This window comes from Falco peregrinus, chromosome 5 (genome assembly GCF_023634155.1).
Source record: "Falco peregrinus isolate bFalPer1 chromosome 5, bFalPer1.pri, whole genome shotgun sequence".
NCBI lineage: Eukaryota > Metazoa > Chordata > Aves > Falconiformes > Falconidae > Falco > Falco peregrinus.
The window spans coordinates 81,319,291-81,338,260 of NC_073725.1; the positions used below are offsets into that span (position 1 = coordinate 81,319,291).

The 18,970-nt window shown below is 41.3% G+C and overlaps 1 protein-coding gene across 1 annotated transcript in view; it reads right to left on the minus strand.

Moving 5' to 3' along the window:
• Window positions 1-362: 362 nt before the first annotated feature.
• The window catches only part of PDILT (protein disulfide isomerase like, testis expressed), a 34,449-nt gene continuing 15,841 nt past the window's right edge, over window positions 363-18,970 (minus strand). Inside the window, exons 11-12 of the mRNA XM_055805189.1 lie at window positions 1,631-1,830; window positions 363-408 (exon numbers count right to left, since the gene is read on the minus strand). Of these exons, the coding sequence (XP_055661164.1) occupies window positions 363-408; window positions 1,631-1,830 (246 nt within the window). The remainder of the gene's footprint in view (window positions 409-1,630; window positions 1,831-18,970) is intronic.

The following is an 18,970-nucleotide window of genomic DNA, read 5'->3' on the forward strand; positions in this document are numbered from 1 at the left end:
GCTTCTGGAGGGTTTTTTTCCTCCCAAGTTAGAGTGCATTTTTCATAACTGCTTCATGAAAAATACTCTGTCCCTGGCTGACTCCTTTACAGATGATCCTCTTTGTTAACTTAGTGGTGTAAAAAAGAGCTACTTTCAGCCTCCTCAAGATTACCTTGTAAATGTTTTCTGCATCAGTAATAAGGTGCAGCTGTGGTCCAGAGCAAATACTAACTTTAACCTTTCTACCTGTGATTCCCATTTGTGTATGTTTTTGTTGTTGGATCAGCTCAGGAGGAGAAGAAATGTCAATAGACTTGCACCAGCTGTAGCCCTAGTCTTCTTTCCAACTCCCACCTGAGTGTTTTCCCAGTCTCATGTTGTCAGCCACTGCCTGTGGCTGTAGGAAGCTGTTGCTGCTGCCGCTGCCTAGGTTAAAAGGGAGAGAAAACATAGTTATGGGCAGCAACAGTTCATCAGTTACTGCTGGCTCAGTACTATTGCCCATGGGCCAATAAAGATTGGATATCATGTTCTTAAGTTGAATATTTTTTGCTTTTTTCCTGAGGCCTAGAGTTCCCACAATATGAGTGGGTTGAAGGCCATGAGACAGAACGCCCATCTGTCTGCTGGCCTGACCTTTGTGCTAACTGAACAAGCTGGAATCTGGACCATAAGGCATTTCTGTTGCTCAGCCCAAACTTGTGTTCTGCAGCCCTGGAAGTGTTGCTGCAGCATTTGGTGCGAACAGCTGAAGGTGAGCCCCTTCTGTTAAGGCTTTTCTGTTTTCTTATGGCTTGAGGGACCCCTGAACAGGGAATTTTCCTTTCCCAGTAGATCTACAGGATTTTCCAAAGCACTGTGAAAGCAAAACATTTGCTTACCTCTGTTGGCTCAGGATGGAGATGATTCCAATGGTGCGGTGGAGATGCTAGCAGTGTGCTTGTATGCTGAGGTGTGATTGATGGTATTTTAAGGCAAATTGAAAGAAAATGCAGAAACTTTGTGTTCTGCTTTCAGTATTTGTTCCATGTTAAGCCCTGAAAGTCTTGAAGAGTATATGGCAGAGTTCCCCTGTACCTGTTCTGTTTCCTTTCCCATTGCTGTATTTTTTCCCCAAATAAAAATGCTAGTGTTTGTTTCTTTTTCTGTAGTAAGAGGGAGGGTGATAGTTGTATGAAAGAGCTCAGGAACCATAGCTTATATTTTGCTTTGATTTGTTGTCATGATATCATATGGAAGAGCTAGTGAGGCATTTAAGAAATGTATTCAGCATCACTACTTTTGCTTGGAAATGTGACTCTGTTGGTAGCCTGGCTAAGTAAGAAACAGTTCTCCTTTCTTTTTCATGCCAGCTGAAGAGCTGTTGAAGCACCTGATGATCATCTGTTTGTTCAGGTTTGAGGTATTCAGACCTCCAACCCACCTTAGGCAATGACTTATCAGCTTGCTGCCTGGAGCATAGTTTTCTGGTGCCTTGCAGTCAATGTTCATAATTGTGACATCGGCAGAAATTAAGAATGGAGTTCAGGTTCAAAAGCAGAGCTAATGAACTTTTCCCCACTTCCAGCCATTTGTCCATCATCTTTGTTCTGCAAACCAGTCTTCAGAAAGTGCTTTCTGGATGTCTTTGCTGCTCCCCTGCCCTTACCAGAATCCCTCATCTAAAACTTCTGTGTTCTTGCATTTTGCTACTGTAACATCTTGTAATCCCCTAGGAGTTTGCTTCTTGGACATTTTCCAGATGCCCTGTAAGGGGTCAGCTGCCCCATCTTGCTGTGCTGAGGGCAGATGGTTGTAAGGCTTCTTCTGTAGCATAGACACTACAAGGGCATCTTTGGCCCAATGTTCCTAAATGAGAGGAATTCCATACCAGCAATATCAGCAATATGTGGTATCTCCAGATATGTGGGTCTCCAGACCCAGTGGTGTGTCCTGGAGACATCAACTCCAAGCTGTAAGGATAAAGTCTACCAAGCATTAATCCTCAGCATGGTCTTGCTGCAGGGAAGCCTTTGGCAGGAACAGTTCTCGCATCCTGGGAAGCCTGGTGACCACTGCAGTGCTGCCAGGCTTGGAGAAGTTAGGAAACAATCCATCAGTACCTCCCACCTTGCAAACCAGTGGCTCATAGTAACTCATAGCGGCTCGAAATACAGAGGAGTCAGAGTGGGTGGATTGTGGTGCTGTGTCCCCTTGCTCTGGTTTGGTTAAAATCAGCTGCAGCCAGCAGGGCTTAATGATTTCTGGCCCAGCACCATGCTAGTACTATTATTTTGGCTTCTGATTTTGGTGCTTGGGTGGCAGCTACTTGTTCAGACATCACTGCAGTGTACCTGGTTTGGGCTGTAGATTGTGCCCTGAGTATAACATAGCTGGGGATAAACCAATGCTAATACTACTGCTCGCCAACACTAATCTATAGTGCTTTGTTTTGTTCTTGGTCTCAGCCAATGCCTCCTCACCTGTATTCTACCTGAAATGCATACATTTAGGCAGCACAGTAACATTCCCTCATGTGATTGTAAGGTGTAAGTGAAGTCCTCACTCCACAGAAACTGCTGCGTGTGCTGATTGAAATCCTCCTGCTAGACCATATGGCTGCAGTCACCACGTTATTTTGATCCAGACCACTGTTAACAGGCTGGTAACAGAAAATCCCCTTTGGGACTGAGATTTGAATAAGTAAAAGTAAAATCTTGACTTTAAAGTCTGGTAATGTATTAACCTGCCGGTTTAGGAGGTACCCACTCCACTGTGAATGTAAAAATGCTCTTAATGAGAGTGCAGGAACTGTCAGGGACCATTTTATAAGTGAAAACAAGGCACTTCTGCAAGTGCTATCATCTGTTAAATTGTAGGGTTACCATTTGAGGTGATAGAGGAAAGGGAAAGGAGTCCTCTGCTTGTCGAAGAAAGTCATCATTTTAGGTATGATGGGATATTTTTTTATAAGGTTGCTTGTAGCAGTTCAGACCATGTAATTTCAGTTTTCCTCAGAGTTAATACACATCCAGGAAACATGTCTGGGGTTTAAGTGGGAGATACAAAACTAGTGATCATATCCATTTGTCTACAGCTACTCCACTTGTGCCCTCTCATTTTCCCAGAGGGACATCTAGGCTCACATAGAAGTGTCTCTGTATCATCTGACCGAGACATCTGTCATTCCAGATTTCCCCTCATCTTAGATCAGCGGGTGAGGATGTGTTCTCTCAGGAAACGTAATCTTTTTTCTGCATATTTGACTGAAGCTGACAGTGGCCATTCCCCTGGCTGTATTACACATTTACCAGCAAGTGGAATATATCAAAGGCCAGATGTGGGAAATGAGATGTATAAGGTGCCTGGGAATGTACTGATAACAGAGCTTCTTTGAGTACGTCATGTTAATAGAGTACTTGTATCTATAGGGTTTGCTCCAAAGACCTGCAAAGACTCATCACAGACTTTGCACAGTTCAGAGCAGCTGTTGTGGTTTAACCCCAGCCAGCAATGCAGCCCCACACAGCCATTCACTCGCTCCCCCTCGGTGGGATGGGGGAGAGAATCATAAGGGTAAAAGTGAGAAAACTTGTGCGTTGAGATAAAGACAGTTTAATAGGTAAAGCAAAATCTGTGCACACAAGCAAAGCAGAACAAGGAATTCATTCACCGTTTCCCATCAGCAGGCAGGTGTTCAGCCATTCCCGGGAAAGCAGGGCTCAATCATGCATAATGGTGACTTGGGAAGACAAGTGCTGGAACTCTGAACATACCCCTCTTCCTTCTTCCCCCAGCTGTATATGCTAAGCATGACATCATATGGTATGGAATATCCCTTTGGTCAGTTGGGGTCAGCTGTCCCAGCTGTGTCCCCTTCCAACTTCTTGTGCCCCCTCCCCCCCCTCCCCCTTCCCACCGTCTTGCTGGTAGGGTTAGTGGGTGAGAAGCAGGAAAGGCCTTGACTGTGTAAGCCCTGCTCAGCAGTAACAAACACATCCTGTGTGATCAACACTGTTTCCAGCACAAGTCCAAAACACAGCCCCATACCAGCTACTGCGAAGAAGAGTAACTCCATCCCAGTCAAAACCAGCACAGCAGCTGAGGTGGCAAACAAAAAGGGGCGGGGGATGAAGGGCAGTGTTTACCGTACTTGTAAAGGGACAGCTTGGAGCATCCTTTGCTTTTAGAAAACCTGGAGATCGCAGCTGTGTTCACTGTCAGTGGGGCTCCCAGGCAGTTCAGTCCTTCAGTTCCTTCAGTGCTTCCCACCCCACAAGTGCAAAGTAGTATATGGCTACAGGTTTGAAGGGATTTGTTTTTTCCTGCCCTAGGTGAGTTGTGGGCCAGATGGAATAACATAGTTGTATCTGTAGGTTTCTGTTTGATGCGAGCAGCAGCCTGCATGCCTCACTGGATGCTGCTGATGCTGGGTTGATGACCATAAGCCTCTTGCTCCTAGGCCATTGTCTTATATTTTTAAAGTGTGTATTCCGTGTGCTGCTGAGGTCTGGTTGCGGAGGGAGTCAGAAACAAATTGGAAAGTACAAATGACTGCAGCTGTAACACAACATTCTGCAAAAACTGCTGTGGCCTCAGTGAGGGTCTTCATGGCTCACCAGGTGGATTTATCTACTCTAAAAAACAGTGCAAGATTATATGTCATGCTCAGCTTCCCTAAGAAGCAGGGGGAGGGATTATGTCATATATCACTGTCAGCTCTATCACACCCCTCAAAGTGAAAGATTTGCATCTTCTTGCTGTTGTTATCAGCCTTTACTTTGACATTAGAACTACCATTGTTTCCTCCAAAATGTATTTGTATTGACCAGCAGAGACATCTACCATCAGCAGACCTACACATTCAACTATAATTTCTTGCATTTTGTTCCTTTGCTCCAAATGACACTTCCCTCTAATAGCACTCCCACAGTCTCTTTCAGAAATTATAACTGCCGTAGACTGCATGCCCCAGGAGGTGATCTTTGTAAATTGGCAGCTTTGCCCCTCTGTAAAATCTTCTGACAACTTGCAGAGTTTGTGTGGTTCATCCTTTAGGCTAACAGCTTCTTTATATTTAAGCACACACATACGCTTACCCTCGCAGTGAGATTTTCATTTTAACTCAGAAAAGTATTGCAGCCTTCTTGCTATTTCATTATACATTTAAATGAAAATTGGTGCTCCCTTTTATAGTACAGCCACATTAGCTGGTCAGTCTGTTTGATCTTTTGGTAACTTTAGTGGGGAAAAGGGGATTCTGGTTTTGGCTGCCTCTGTGCTTATGCTGGGCTCTTTAGGAACAACAGTTAATGTAAATGATAGCTGGTGTGAGTAATATATAATCACTGTTATGTCTGTTAAAGACAGAGAATATGTTGTACTCAAACTATGCTGTGTCATCACATGTGTAGCTTGTCTGCACATCCCACACGCTATACTGTTCATCTGAAAAGGTGTACCAGCCAAAGGGGGCAAAGTAAATACTGTTAAAGGACCATCAATAGATGTGCTTACTCATAGTCACAGACCTGTTGTATGCCTTGCTTTTAATGCAATTCTTCCATGGCTATCGTCGTGTTTTGCTCTTGCTTCTCAAAGTCAGTTTTGGCAAGGAAATACTGACCGTATGGTGCCTACATGACATACACGTGTCAAATGTGGCCAGTGCTTGGGAATGTGATATTAAACATTTTGTTTCAGAAAAGGACAGGAATGAGAAGTTCTTCTGAAACATGATGGATTTATGGATCCACTGCATAATTCAGTAGTGTGAACTCATGCTGAAGACATTGACCTGAACACCAGTTTGAATTTCCTCATTACTTGCTCAGCTGCTCTTTATCCTTTACTCTCTGCCATAATGTAGCAGCTCCCCAGGGCCAAATGCTGTTTTGACTCCTGTTCCCCACCCCAAAGTCACAAAGGCTGCGCAGAGCTTGGTGTAAACCAAAGCTGGGTATTTGAATGTGATGAAAAACGCACTTGCTTTCCCAAACCTGGAAAGCTCTGTCCCCCTGTTGCCATGGTAACACCTCCCATCCACATTCCTTCATCACTGCTCACTATTACTTTGCTCTACCACTGTCTCGAAGCAATCATTGTCTTTTCCTGTCTCTGTGTTGAAGGGGAGAAATTACATAGAAACTGAAGGAACAGCTGAAAGCGCACAAGGGCAGGTTCGTTCTAGGTATAAAACCACTGGAGTGATTAGCCATGAGGACAGGCTAGTCAGAGAATGAAGAACAAATTTTTGATTGATAAGTGCAGGTCTGGTTCTCATTGAGTAATTCTCTGTGTAACTTTTATGTTGATAGTTTCACAGATTGTTCCCTGGCATAGCTGCTTTCACTCATGCCCCTGAAATTCGGGATTGTTTAGGAAAGTCATTGCCTGGGATTTCTCTGCCTGGGTTGCAGTTGGCCACCTGGCCAAGCTAAAGGGCATCAGTTGAAGGGTTTGTCAAAGAAAGCAGGCTGGCTTGGGACCATAGAAACTATTGGGAAGGGGGTCCAGATGAAATGCCTGCACTGCCAGTTCCCAGAGGCTCTATTCCTCGAAGTCATGCCCAATACATTTGTTGAAATAAGCTTCGACCACATGCATCAAGCCTCAGTTATGTGTCTGGTGATGTTTGTAGAGTCTATAGATCTTTCTACTAGAAAACGCTTGATGGCATTTGACTGTATTTTTAGGTCATTTTGAAATTACTGCTTAAAAAACTGTCTCCATTCCTTTTATTTATGAAGTGCAGATCTGACAAAATGTAAGACTATGAAGACTTTTCCATGCTTTCAGATTCTCTTGGAATTGGTTTAGGAGGAGAATTCCCTACAGTCCTGCAGCTGTGGTGGCCAGAAAGTGAAGTGCATGAGAAACTGTGAAGGTAAGGAAAATATAAACAGTGAACATACAACAGGCTTCGTAGTGTTTATGTGAACTTGTAAAGGTCTTATTTTTAATCAGTTTAAGTGTTAATTCAAATACTTTTTGAGCTATGCTGATGGTAGAATGGTTGTGTGTCAGTCGCCTTGACAAATGTGTAAATGTATTTGAGTGTGACGTTCAAATGACAGTTGTGGCAATGGGAAGTCCCCACGCTGATATTGAATGCAGGTGGTGTTTCAACACTGACAATCAATCAGTTAATCAATTGGGAGGAAACTCTTATATTTTTGACCTAGCTTTGAAAAGTGCAGAGACCAAAATCTTTGCTGTCTGAACTTGATTTTTCTCCATATACAAAGATGTTTATTTTGTACAGTGGTGATCTTTGGTCACCTCTAAAGTACTCGACATTTATGTCAGTACATCACTGTCTCTGAAGATCACCCTTCTGTAAGCACTAGTGCATAGTCCTTTAGAGACAAGTTTTCACCTCAGAAAGAATGTAGGTGAAAGTCCTGAGAGATCTGTATGAATAGAAAGAACTGAAGAAACTAGAGCTTGGATGCTAAAGAAGGATTAGAGGAAATAATGGTAATGAAGGTACAGTGAAGAAGAACTGGGCAGATCTTGGAAGTCATCCAGAATAGGAACATCTTGGAGGAATAAGCCAGTGGGATATTAGAAAGAGTGATCAGGATCAGTAGGATCAGGAAGCTATCCTGGGATATTACCCTGGCTGTAAATTTGTTTTGTTGGGACCATGGTTTAGTATAGATGGCTGAACTCTGTCTTTTCTGTAAACACCACTAACCCACTTCATTGTATTTCCAGGGAGATGTTCTTCAAATTGCAGTCTGGTCTCATGGTAGACATAGCAATGTTTTTGCAGTTTCTCAATGAATATTAACATGGTAGCTCTGTTGTAGTGATGTGGTTTTATGTGAGGAGTTCAGTTCGACCAATCTTAGAATCAGTTGGCACGTTCCATGTAACACATTTTGATGTGTTAAGTTTCAATTAGTTGTTTCATATTTGTAAAATTGGGTAAAATGTTTTGATGCTTTTGAAAAAGGTATTGCTGTGATTTTATGCACTGATGTACAGTGATAACTTTGACATAGTAAGGCCTAGGATGGAGGTTGAGGTATTTCCATTGTAACTTTCTAGGTTGAGTGTTTTTCTTTGTTTCAGAAATTTTGTACTTTTTTTGTTTGATGTTTTGTTTTGCAAAAAAATGTCAGATCTGTCAGACCAATTCCAACAGGCGACTCCTGTTCTGAATAGCTTGTTGTTAGTGTTAATTAATTGGAAGTCCCTGGTTAAATTGCATTCATTCAGAAATGTACTGGCACTTAACTGATCTTTCTAGCAGCCCCAGAGCTTTGTGAGTATGTTACATGCAGGTGTGAAGAAGGATGTAGTAGATCTTCATTCAAACATTCTCTTTCACGAGGATACGTGGATGGGTCTGTGATCTTTAGGGTCCCTATAGGCATTGCCCATGAGGTCTTTTCTCTCCCAAATATGATGTTCTTTGGCCCTGTTGGTGCTCCGTGTTCTGTCCCCGAGCTCAGGAAGTTCCCAAAGGAGCCAACACAGAGAATGAGGTCTTTTGATTTGCCAGCAGGTGGCATTAACGGAGCAGGCAGAGATGTGCTGTGGGCATCGCTAATGAAGAAGTTAGTGGTACTGACTTCCTGAGAAGCTCGGTTTATTCATGTTACCTTTTTTCTTGCCAGTTCACCCCCTTAGACTGTGCCTGGGTAGCTTTTCTGACACGTTCAAACCTTGTGCGGGATGATTGCCCTGAGTTACTGTTGTTTACCACTCGGTGTGATTTTCCTAAGTCATATGGCCTTATTTCTCATCTCTGACCATATGATTGAAACATCTTGTCATATTAGGCTTGGATAAATGACTAGAACAAGGTTGTAGAAGAATAAACATATTTGAAAAAGTATTTTGCATGCTCCCAATATAAATGAGAATTTGTTTGCTTCAGAACCGCACTGGCTGTCAGTTGGAAGAGAAGATTTCAGGTTGCAAAATGATACTAATTTCAAAATGAAGGCATTCATTTATCCAAGTTGGTGTTCTTTTCATGTATCACAAATTATGGTTCACTTTCACCAATGGCTGTTCAATAGTAGGCCATCTTGTCCTGTGTGAAGTCCTCTGATTGCTGGGAGAGCACATTCTTCACATTTCAACAACAGTGTGCTCGCTGAGGATGTCATCCAAATCATTCTTATGCCAAGAAGCATCTTAGTGCAAGGGGGTCTCAAGTTGGAAAATACACAGATGAGTTTACAGCAAATTAAGTGCACACTAAAAAGTGTCCAGTATCTTCTTTTAATGAGTTTTAATAAAGGATTATGTGGGAAATTAATGACTAGAACAAAAATGGTTTAGACTAGAGGCATATATTTAGTGCCAATGGGAAGGTTGTTAAATCCCATACTTAGCTTTTACAAAGGCTGTAAGTGCCACCCATAAACCAAGTATTCCAAGAAGCACCTGATGCTGTGCAGCCAGTGCAAAACAGTGGTACAGATTTTTGATATGTGCTTGGAGTGTTCCAAGCAGTTGTGACTTTTGGGTGAATGACTTGGTCTGTTGAAGTTACTAGACTTCGGCAAATTGCCATTTAAGAAAAGGATCAGGGTGTGGTAGAACAGGGTGGATTTTTTTCCTGACTCGGCAAATAGCAATCCTTTGGAAGAAAAGGCAGGCAGGCAAGAGACCCATCCGTGTCAAACTAAGTAAAGGGAAATGGTAGTTACCAATATTTAGGAACCCTTTCATCCATTAGTGGTCTTAAACAACTATTTTTCTAATGACTGTAGATGAGGGGATGCTTTCCCAGGGTGCTGGTTTGAGTCTGTTAGCATGTAGTATGTGTGCTAAGAAATAACCAGCACCTGCTCAAAAATGGCAAGGCCAGAGAAGGGAAATTTAGGCAGAATTCCCAGGTTATTTCAGTCTATTAAATACATGCTTTGAAAAGCTCAGGCTTCAGCAGTAATGTTTACACATGTAGAGTCCTTAGCCTCTGCTAAGTAATTACAGTTCTACCTATGTTGTACTTGGCAAGCAGGCAGCATTTGTTCAAGGGGGCTCTTGCCAGCTGTGCTGGTAAAAGTGCTTTTCAATAAGATTCCAATTAAATGCTTTATTAATATTTATTATTCACTGGTTGCAGTTGTTGGTAACATGCATTTGCCCAGGAGAGCTCAAGTGAAATGCAGCAAGGCTCTACTTGCCGGGGAAGAGGAGAAAATGATTCTTTAGTTGTGTTCAGTGCGTGGTGTGTAAGTGCTGATACAGATCCAGCATGTGAACAGTGAGGGTTCCTGTTTGGTAAATTCCCCACCAAGGGCCAGGTGTAGCTGTGGTGAAAAGGCAGCCACTGCGTGTTTGTTCAGCAGCGAGAGGGGTGGGCAGCATGTCTGGCACAGCTTTAGCTCTGTCAATGTTTTACATAAAGCAAGTATTTCCAAAGGCGATTCTCAGAAACTGGAAACCTGAGGACATGTTGGGCAATGCGTGTTCTTCTTGGTCCAGTATCGTGCCATGAGAAACAGCTGCCTCCTCTGAAACCAATGAAAAAGCTGAATTTGGCTTGGCCTTTCAGTCACGGTAGTTCCCAAATGTAGTGAATCAAGTACAAAACATGAGTAGTGAAATGCACCTGGAAGCCCTCTGAATTGGACATGAACTTGAGTGAATGACTGACAGCTTGTGTGGGACTCTTGATACACAGACGCAATAGCATGGCCATAAGCCCAGGGGACAGATGGATTTGAAGCATTTCCCAAATCAGTTTGAAATGATCACAACCTCCTTCCCTTGGTCACAGTTGATTATACCAAGCACAGTTCTCAAGCATCTGAGCTGAGTAATTTCCATCAACCAAACTCCACTTGGGTTAAGTCAACAGCATGTTTCTATTAGTGAATTGTTGCTGTTTGTTAATATTGCTGTATAAAATCATTGTGTCCTTAGAGCAAACTCTCTCTCTTTGCTATGAGGAGTAAGTGTGAGAGAAAGGCAAGATGGATTTAAAGGCCTCCGAACATGAATTTTGAATATTCAAGTGTTTGAATTAAATGCCTAAAATAGTGGATTTAGTTACCTCCCTGTGGCCAGCCTGTGAGTCTTCAAGCATATAGCACACACACATACGTGTGTGTGTGTCTATATATATATATATCTATACACCAAACCTGAACTTCTAACCTCCAAGCCAGACCTTTTGATTTATACCAGTTATGCCCCTTCCACACCTCAGGGTTTTTTGAACAGTCAATGCATTTGTTGTGTATTTCTATTAATCTCTTTTAATGTATTTTGATTCTGTTTCTATTGTTATGCCGATGCCAGCTGAGAGTAATTCCAGGAGAGTTAAGCTAAGATGAAACTGTTGTACAGAATAAAAGAATTATTGCATTTCTCTTTAGGATTGATTATTTTTCCTGTGAATCTGAGCATTTATGAATGATTGTCACTCTGAACAGCATTTTTCTTCCACAGGATTTAAGAAAAGAACTTAATGAGATGAATTGCTATCTGTAAGGTGCTCAAAGCTTGTATTTTAGGGCAGAATAGGCTGTCATTTAGTAAAAAACAAGTCAGCATTTCCTGGGGATGTTTCAGGTTTACCCCCTTTTTTGTATTAAACTTTTTTATGCCTCATTTTGTGGGTGAGTCCTATTATAAATGAGGTTCCTAGCTGGGAATGTGGCTTCCACTGCTTCATATTGATAGCCAAACCATCTTGCCACTTGCAGATTAAACCAGCTCTGCATTTTGTGCACATTGATATCTCTTAAGACCAACAGGCCTAAGAGAATTGATAGAGCTTATTTTTGTGCATGGGGAGATTTTTCATATGATTGTTGCATTCAAAATATTGGTATTCATTTACAGGAACAAATCTAACTAATAAACATTGATATATTTTTTTCATGGATTTAAATAATTTTTAGAATGTCTGAGCACAGTTATGATAATACTCTTTAAACAGATTCACTTCATGTTTAGACTAAAATAAAAGAAGTAGTGTTTGACTTAGCAAAGCTTGAGGAAATTACTCTGTTTCAGACATTTAGAGCTCAAGTCTGCTTGTGACAGTTGAGGAGCCACTACAGAGTGTGACAAGTTCTGTTTATGAAACTGACAGCAGTTGGCATGATAGGGGAAGTGAGTTGGTGGTGGGTTACCTGAATCTGGTTAAAACACTTCAGTTTTTGTTCTGGGAAGATATTCTGGAACTGACTTGGATCAGAGGGAAAATGAGACAATGTGCAAGGTCACTTGTGTGGCCCAGAGGGCACGTCCTGCCATGGCTGAGGGTTGGAGGAACCCAACCCAGCCAGGAACAAGGCAGACTTTTGACCACAGGAAGACTTGCCTCTCAGGCAGGCTTTTATCAGATGGTTTATGAAGTAGAATCGCAACTCTTGTCATGCATCAGGGCATGGCATGCAAGTCTGCATTTGGCCCCTTGTCTTTACACAACATCTGTGAGTGGCTGGAATAGAAATGAGAACATAATTTGCCAAGATGGCACATGTTTTCATTAAAAAGTAATCTTGCACCTTATAATAGGATAGATAGCTGTTTCAGGATTGAGCCTTGTATACAGTGGGTTGGCGCAGTGAAAATTAATTTCTTTTTCATTATCTTGAATGGTAAACCCATCTGCCAGATACAGAGTGGTGCTGAGCATTGCTTGCTCCATTTTTCTGTGAGGAAACTAATTAAAAGATTATAGCTTCTGTGTTTAATAGTTGTTCAAAATATATTGGTGGCTCTGCTTGCCATTCAAATTTCATCATGTTGCAAGCAGCAAAGGGAAAGCCTGCTGACACTCCCCTCTCTTTGGGATTCAGTTCATCTCATTTGCTTTCTAATCTGATCTCCCAGGATATCAAATGAGGGCTTCTTTGTTAATGAATGCCTGATGTTCAATGAAAGTTAAATGAAACCCAATATCCAGCAGTGATCAGGTTTACTTTGTGCAAGGTCCTTCTGGCAGTGTCCCAGAGACCTCATGTTTGATGTCCAAAGGAGAACTGACTTCTTCAGTTGCGTAGAAGAGAAACAGTTTTGGCATGCTTCATTGCTTGAATTGACAAGTCATCATTTCTGGGTGGTATTTGTAAACAAAGTCCTCTCAGGGAGGGTGCTGAGAAGCACTTACTGTTAACTGCATCCCATGCTGTCCAGCTGGAGTGGGAGTTTCCACCCACAGCAAACTTCAGTTGACCTCATTAAAACCAGCACTCTGATACCTGGGATCCCGTGTTTTCCTCTTGCCACTAACTGAGGCTTTGATTTGATTTGGATTGTATTGCAGTTCTATCAAAAATTTGTTCTGTCCTAAAAACATGAGAATTAAACTTTACTTGGCATCTTCAAAGAAGAATTTTGCTTTAAATAATAATAGATCAGCTGTGGTTTACAATTAGGAGTGGAGTGGGCTGCATCTTTCAGATCTGCCATCCTGACTTTTAAGCCAGTTTTGCTATGTAGCTTTAAGCTCCTTTTCCCCTTGTAGGTGATACTGCTGGGACAGAGGAGGGAGCTGCAGCTGGCAGAGACCTGAACAAGTGGAGCCCATCTGAGAAGTGGTCTTCATCAGTTTCAGACAGTCAAACTATTCATGAAGTTAGATCCAAAACCTACAAAACCCAGGTGGACCGTATTAGGGATGGTGATCTAGCATCCATGCTAGATCTGCTTCCTGAACATGCTTCCACAAGAATCCTCTTCCATTAAGAGGATTTAGTTGCAGTCCAAATGAACATTAGCCCCAGCAGAGACTGAAGTGTGCCCGCAAAGTATCGACATAAACTGTTTTACTTTGTGTCTTCTTGTTAATTCCTCATCAATGAAAGCCAGCTGATGGCCTCCTGAGGTGTGTGTTACATCCTGAGTACTATTTGCAGTAATTGTGAAGTAGAGAAGTTAACATTTCATCTTAAAACTTTTAGTGTGTGTATTTGATTATGTATTGTAGACTGGATAGGAAAGATGCCATCTGTCATGAACTGTGCTTTATAGCAAATAATTGTAAAATGTAAGAGGTTCAGCACTTTAAAATTGTTCATCTCTTGTTGACTTGCATGACAGGTGAGCGTTAGGAGATCTCCACTGTTCTTTCAGTGCTGTATTCTTCACTACAGTGATTAATCTTTCTGCCATTCAAATGGGTGTTCTTTCATTTTGTAAGTTTTCACCTTTTTGCCTCTGTTTACATAGGAAAGTAACTTATTAGCATTAACAAGTTGGGAACAAAGACTTCAGAAATCTGCTTTTGAAATGAAGTATTGATAAGTGATCTTCCTTCTCTAATTGCATAAGAAAAGGTTTCAAACTTTACAAATGATTTCTGCTTTATCTGGCCCTTGCAGGAAATTACTGTTGTCCAACAGTTTCACCAGCTGTGCCTTTATAACGTGTGTGGTGGTTAGAGGACCTAACGACTAAAATATGAATCATACCTGTGGCTTTGTGTGTTAGGTATGATATTTTTCTTACTGGAATTAAATTACATCTTGATTTCTGCATTTTTGACTGCTTGATAATAAAAAAAAATATATATCACAAGCTGCCCCTTTGGGTATAGCCCCTAGCTTCAGTTACTTCGTTTGAATATCACTATAGAAATGCTCTTTGCAATGTTGGTCCCATCCTTCTGGGAGCAGTCAATCTCTCTTGAAGACAATAGGACTGTTTTAGGGTAAATAAAAAAAGTTGCAAACCTGTTGCAGATTTTGTTCAGAAAGAAGAATTTTGGATCTTGATCTGTTTGCCTTGGTGCACATAGCTTTCAAAATAAGAGCAGTTTTATTGCTAATAAGGGCATTATTTAAGGAAAATTGAAAATATTTTAACAACCCATGACAACTGATCCCAGTAAAACTAGGAGTTAAATTGGATTCAGAAGAGAGGTCACACATAACGAACCACCGATACAGAATTGTTTACTTATATATTTTTTGATCCACCTCTGTGTTCACTTGGGATGATTCATTCTTCCAGCTAGTTCCTTCCAGGAATGATTCCCCACAATCCTCAGAAATTTGCTCTTTCTCTGTACTATTAAAGTTCTTCTTTCTCTGTTATTACAGTCTCTCTTTGGCTGAGATCTTCTTTGATTCCTCCCAAAGGTTCCTTTTAAAAAAGGAAATGCAAGAGCAAAGCTGCTTATTCAGATGTTTACAAAAAGAATTGCTCTAGTAACTCTTTATTTTAAAAAAATGTTTTGAGATTATATGAAATGCAGATTTTCATCTTTTCAACCAAGGAACTTGAGGGCTTGTTAATGAGGTCAGAAGTAGTGCAGATGCTGCTAAAATGGGGTTTGTTTTCAAACCTTTATACTGGTTTATGGCAAAGCTTAGATGAGGCTTTGTGTGAAGGTTTAATAAGAACTTGGAAAACCATGTTTTGTAAGCTGATGAGCATAAGAGACTCTTTTCTAGGCAATCTCAAAAGAAACTTATCTTGTCTTGTTTGTGTTTGTGAATGCCCTGAGGGGAGGATGAAGAGTTACTCCAACAGGGGACTTCACATCAAGCACTGTACTGCAAATGGTCTAATACTGCAGTCTTCTGGGAAAATTTGGTGCATGTCAGGTAAGGATGGAGAATGTGAACAGATGAGCAAATGCCAATTACACCTTCTGCTACACAGAATATGTTTTTGAATGCTATTTCCTGAACTGGCTTTTTCACTTATTCTTTAACGGGAAATAAATCACGAAGAAGAGATGACAGTATATACATAGCTCTAACATTGTATGTAAAATACTGTGTGTAGGACTCAACATCTGCTGAACACATCACTAAAGAACATGCAACAGAGGCAGGCACCAAAATGTAGGCTTTGGGTATTCAAAAACAGAATTGTGCAATGACTGGGCCAGGGCTGGATGTCTGATCCTTCACTGCAGATTTTTGTGTCCTAGTATTTAGTTCAGTCACCTGTCTCCCATCTGTAACCACCTATTTGAGCAGTGAATTCAGGAGCAGATCAAAGCCTTTGGTGGAAATAAGTCTGAGTACTCAAAACTGTTTCTCCACCCACAGACAGCTTCCCTACTAGTTGAAAAGAGTGTTAATGATAACTATTGCTACCCTGTGGATCTACTTAACTTCCAGGCAGAATGGGGCCATGATTCTTATACTGGGTAGACAGTGTCTCCATCTGTGTCAGTGTTTTTTCTGTTGCTTGGAGCCTTCTGCGTGGAGCTTGATCACATTATTCGCTTACAGTATGTCTTTTTACAGTGAAGTGTCCGGGATTCGATAACAGGCTGATCTGGGATAGCTAATGCTTATCTGGTCTGGTTTATGGTGGAGTAGAAGGGGTTGAGGAATCGGACAATAATCATAACCAGGTTGCCAAGAGGAGACACTGTCAGCTCTGTGGTACCCTTGCTTTGTGAAGAAGCGAAGCTGCACTGAATGTGGCAGGATGAGGTGGGCAATGGATATTTGAACCACTCCAGCTATAGCTGAAACTAACTTAGCAGGGGCTTCTTTTCTCCAGCTAAAATCCTGACAAAGTTTTGCTTGTACCTGTCAAGGTGCAGTTTCCTTTCTGCTGTGCAATACTTGCTGCCAGAGTGTTAGCACAGTGACTCAATGATAACGTGAGCAGTGGGAGAAGAGGATTTTGTGTGATGCAAATGAGGATGTGAGTGGGCTTGTGCCTGCCAGGCAGTGGTGTATGACTGCAGCTAGGGTGGTCATGCCAAGCTAGTGAGCTTGAAACAAGCTAAGAGCTGTGTAACAATCACCTAAGAACTGACATAATGAGCAGTGGCTGAAGCCCATAGGATTATAGAATCATTTAGGTTGGAAAAGACCTTTAAGATTGAGTCCAACCATATACCTAACACTACCAAGTCTACCATTTGAACCTGGTGCACTTGAACCTGAGCTCTGGCTAGGTTGCAATTAAGAATGTGTTCAATATAATCCTGACAAGGATGGTGGGACTGAGAGTAAGGACTGGAACTAGAGGGTAGTCCCACAGGGACAACATTAGGCTAGGGGATCCTGAACCTATCTAAACAACAAAGGCTTAAAAAGGGAAGCTTCCTGCAAAGATAAATAGTTGGTTAAAAGACAAAAAAAGAGAACATCAGAGTAAATGGTCAGTTTTCACAGTGGAGGTGGTCACAAGTGGAGATTTACATAGCCATACGTGTGACTGCTGTAGCTGGTTCAGGTATACTTATACAAGGTGTGAACATGCCTCGGATTGCACACCAGATCAGTCAGTGTCCGGATCAAATGCCTACCTTCTCTCCTGGTTCTGCCTTTCTCTTGCTTTGTTCTTCTAAGAATTCAGAAAATGCCTCCAAGGTGTGTTCCCCAGTGTAGACAACCTCCTGAAAAGAGTTTCAAGGTTAAGTATTTAAGTCTGTACACAAAATGCTGAAAATAACACCATAATCAGCTGGAGGATTTCAGTTCTTTAGACTGAACAAACTCCAGACTTTTCAGCTCACTTTAGAAAGCAGAGGGCAGAGGCACAGCAGGTTCCAGTGTCATCTGAAACTCAAGTGTAAAGAATAGATGGATATGCCTAAGAAGAAAAGGATTTGTATTTAAAAAAACCCATAAACATTACTGTATAATACCAGTCTGGGATCCTGCCAATTACTGACATCAGTGTCTTTTCTGTGTTTAACAATAAACATTTGCAAGATATCTTGAAGAGCAGAGTCTTTTAAGTGTCCAGCCATGATATTCAGAGCTGTCTAAAGATTTTGATGGAAATTCAGCTTGTGAAAAAGTTTTGAAATACACAATCCAGAAGTAGCAACTGTTGCACAGCTTGAAAGAACAGGAGGAAGATGAGCAGTGACTTTAATTTTCTTGTACTTCACCTTAAGGTGAGGGTTTACTGAAGATTTTCTTCTGAAGAAATTTAATGGAAGAAGCACTTTCAGCTTAGAGCTTTCAGATTCTCTGAGTTAGGGCTAGGTACCAAACTGTATTTTAAAACACACACACACCCACACACACCCCTGCGATACCTTTGCTCTCTGGAAGTATAAAAGGATCTTGAACAAGTCTTTTAACAAAAGGTTGTAGAAGCTCATGTGCATGACATTGAGGATTGTCTGCTGTTATCTGAGTACATTTAGAAATAGGCAGATGCCTATTCTTGCTTGAGTTAAGCTCACTTACTCCCACTGAGATCAAGAATGCTGTGTTACTTTACATTCGTTACTCTAATGCCTGATTTGAGTTCAAAGGACTCTAAACACAACACCTCTATTTCCTGATGAATTCACTAAAAGTATACACAGGTTTGATATTTCTGTTTAGTAAGGTATTCTCTTGTAATAAAAACTGTGGCAGCCTTGAATTTATTATTTTTTTTTTTTATGTTAGCAAGCTTAAGTTTCTTGAGAAAGATTATTTGATTCCTTCAGAGGTGTTTACTATTCTTGGATGAATCTTGAGTTTTATTGACTCTGATGACTGGAACAGTGATTTCTCAGAGCCCAAAGACCTGTAAAGCCAGAGAAGCAGCTGATCCCAGTACTGGTTACTAAAGATATGTATCAACATTTTTCATTAGAGTAATTGGTGCATAAGACTATGTAAACATTATTTTCCTCGCTTAACCCAGAGAAACAAATAGAATCATCTTAAATCCATCTGAAAGACTGCATGTTTTTTCTCTTAAATTTGGAGTGGGTGGTGCAGGGATGAGTTGTAGAGATGGAGCTCAAATGATGGCTGGTCACTCTCCTCCACGTAATTAATCAGATTCACTTTCTTGTTCCTTCAGCTCTGGCCATAATTGTTTCCCCAGCACAGAAACATTCGGTGGTTTGGAAAACTAGGCACATGCTTATATATACTCAGCTCTAGAACTAGGTCTCTTCATTCATCCAATTCCACTTAACTCCAGTTATCCCACAGTGGCTCCTGATTTAAAAATGTCATCATGCATCTAGTTTTGCATCCATTAAAGTAAGAGGGTAGCTTGTCATTAACTTCAGGAAAAGCTGAACTTGTTCTTAAAACAGACTAAACTGTGACAATCCACTGGAAAGAAGACAGTTCATAGTGTGGAGACTGAGCAG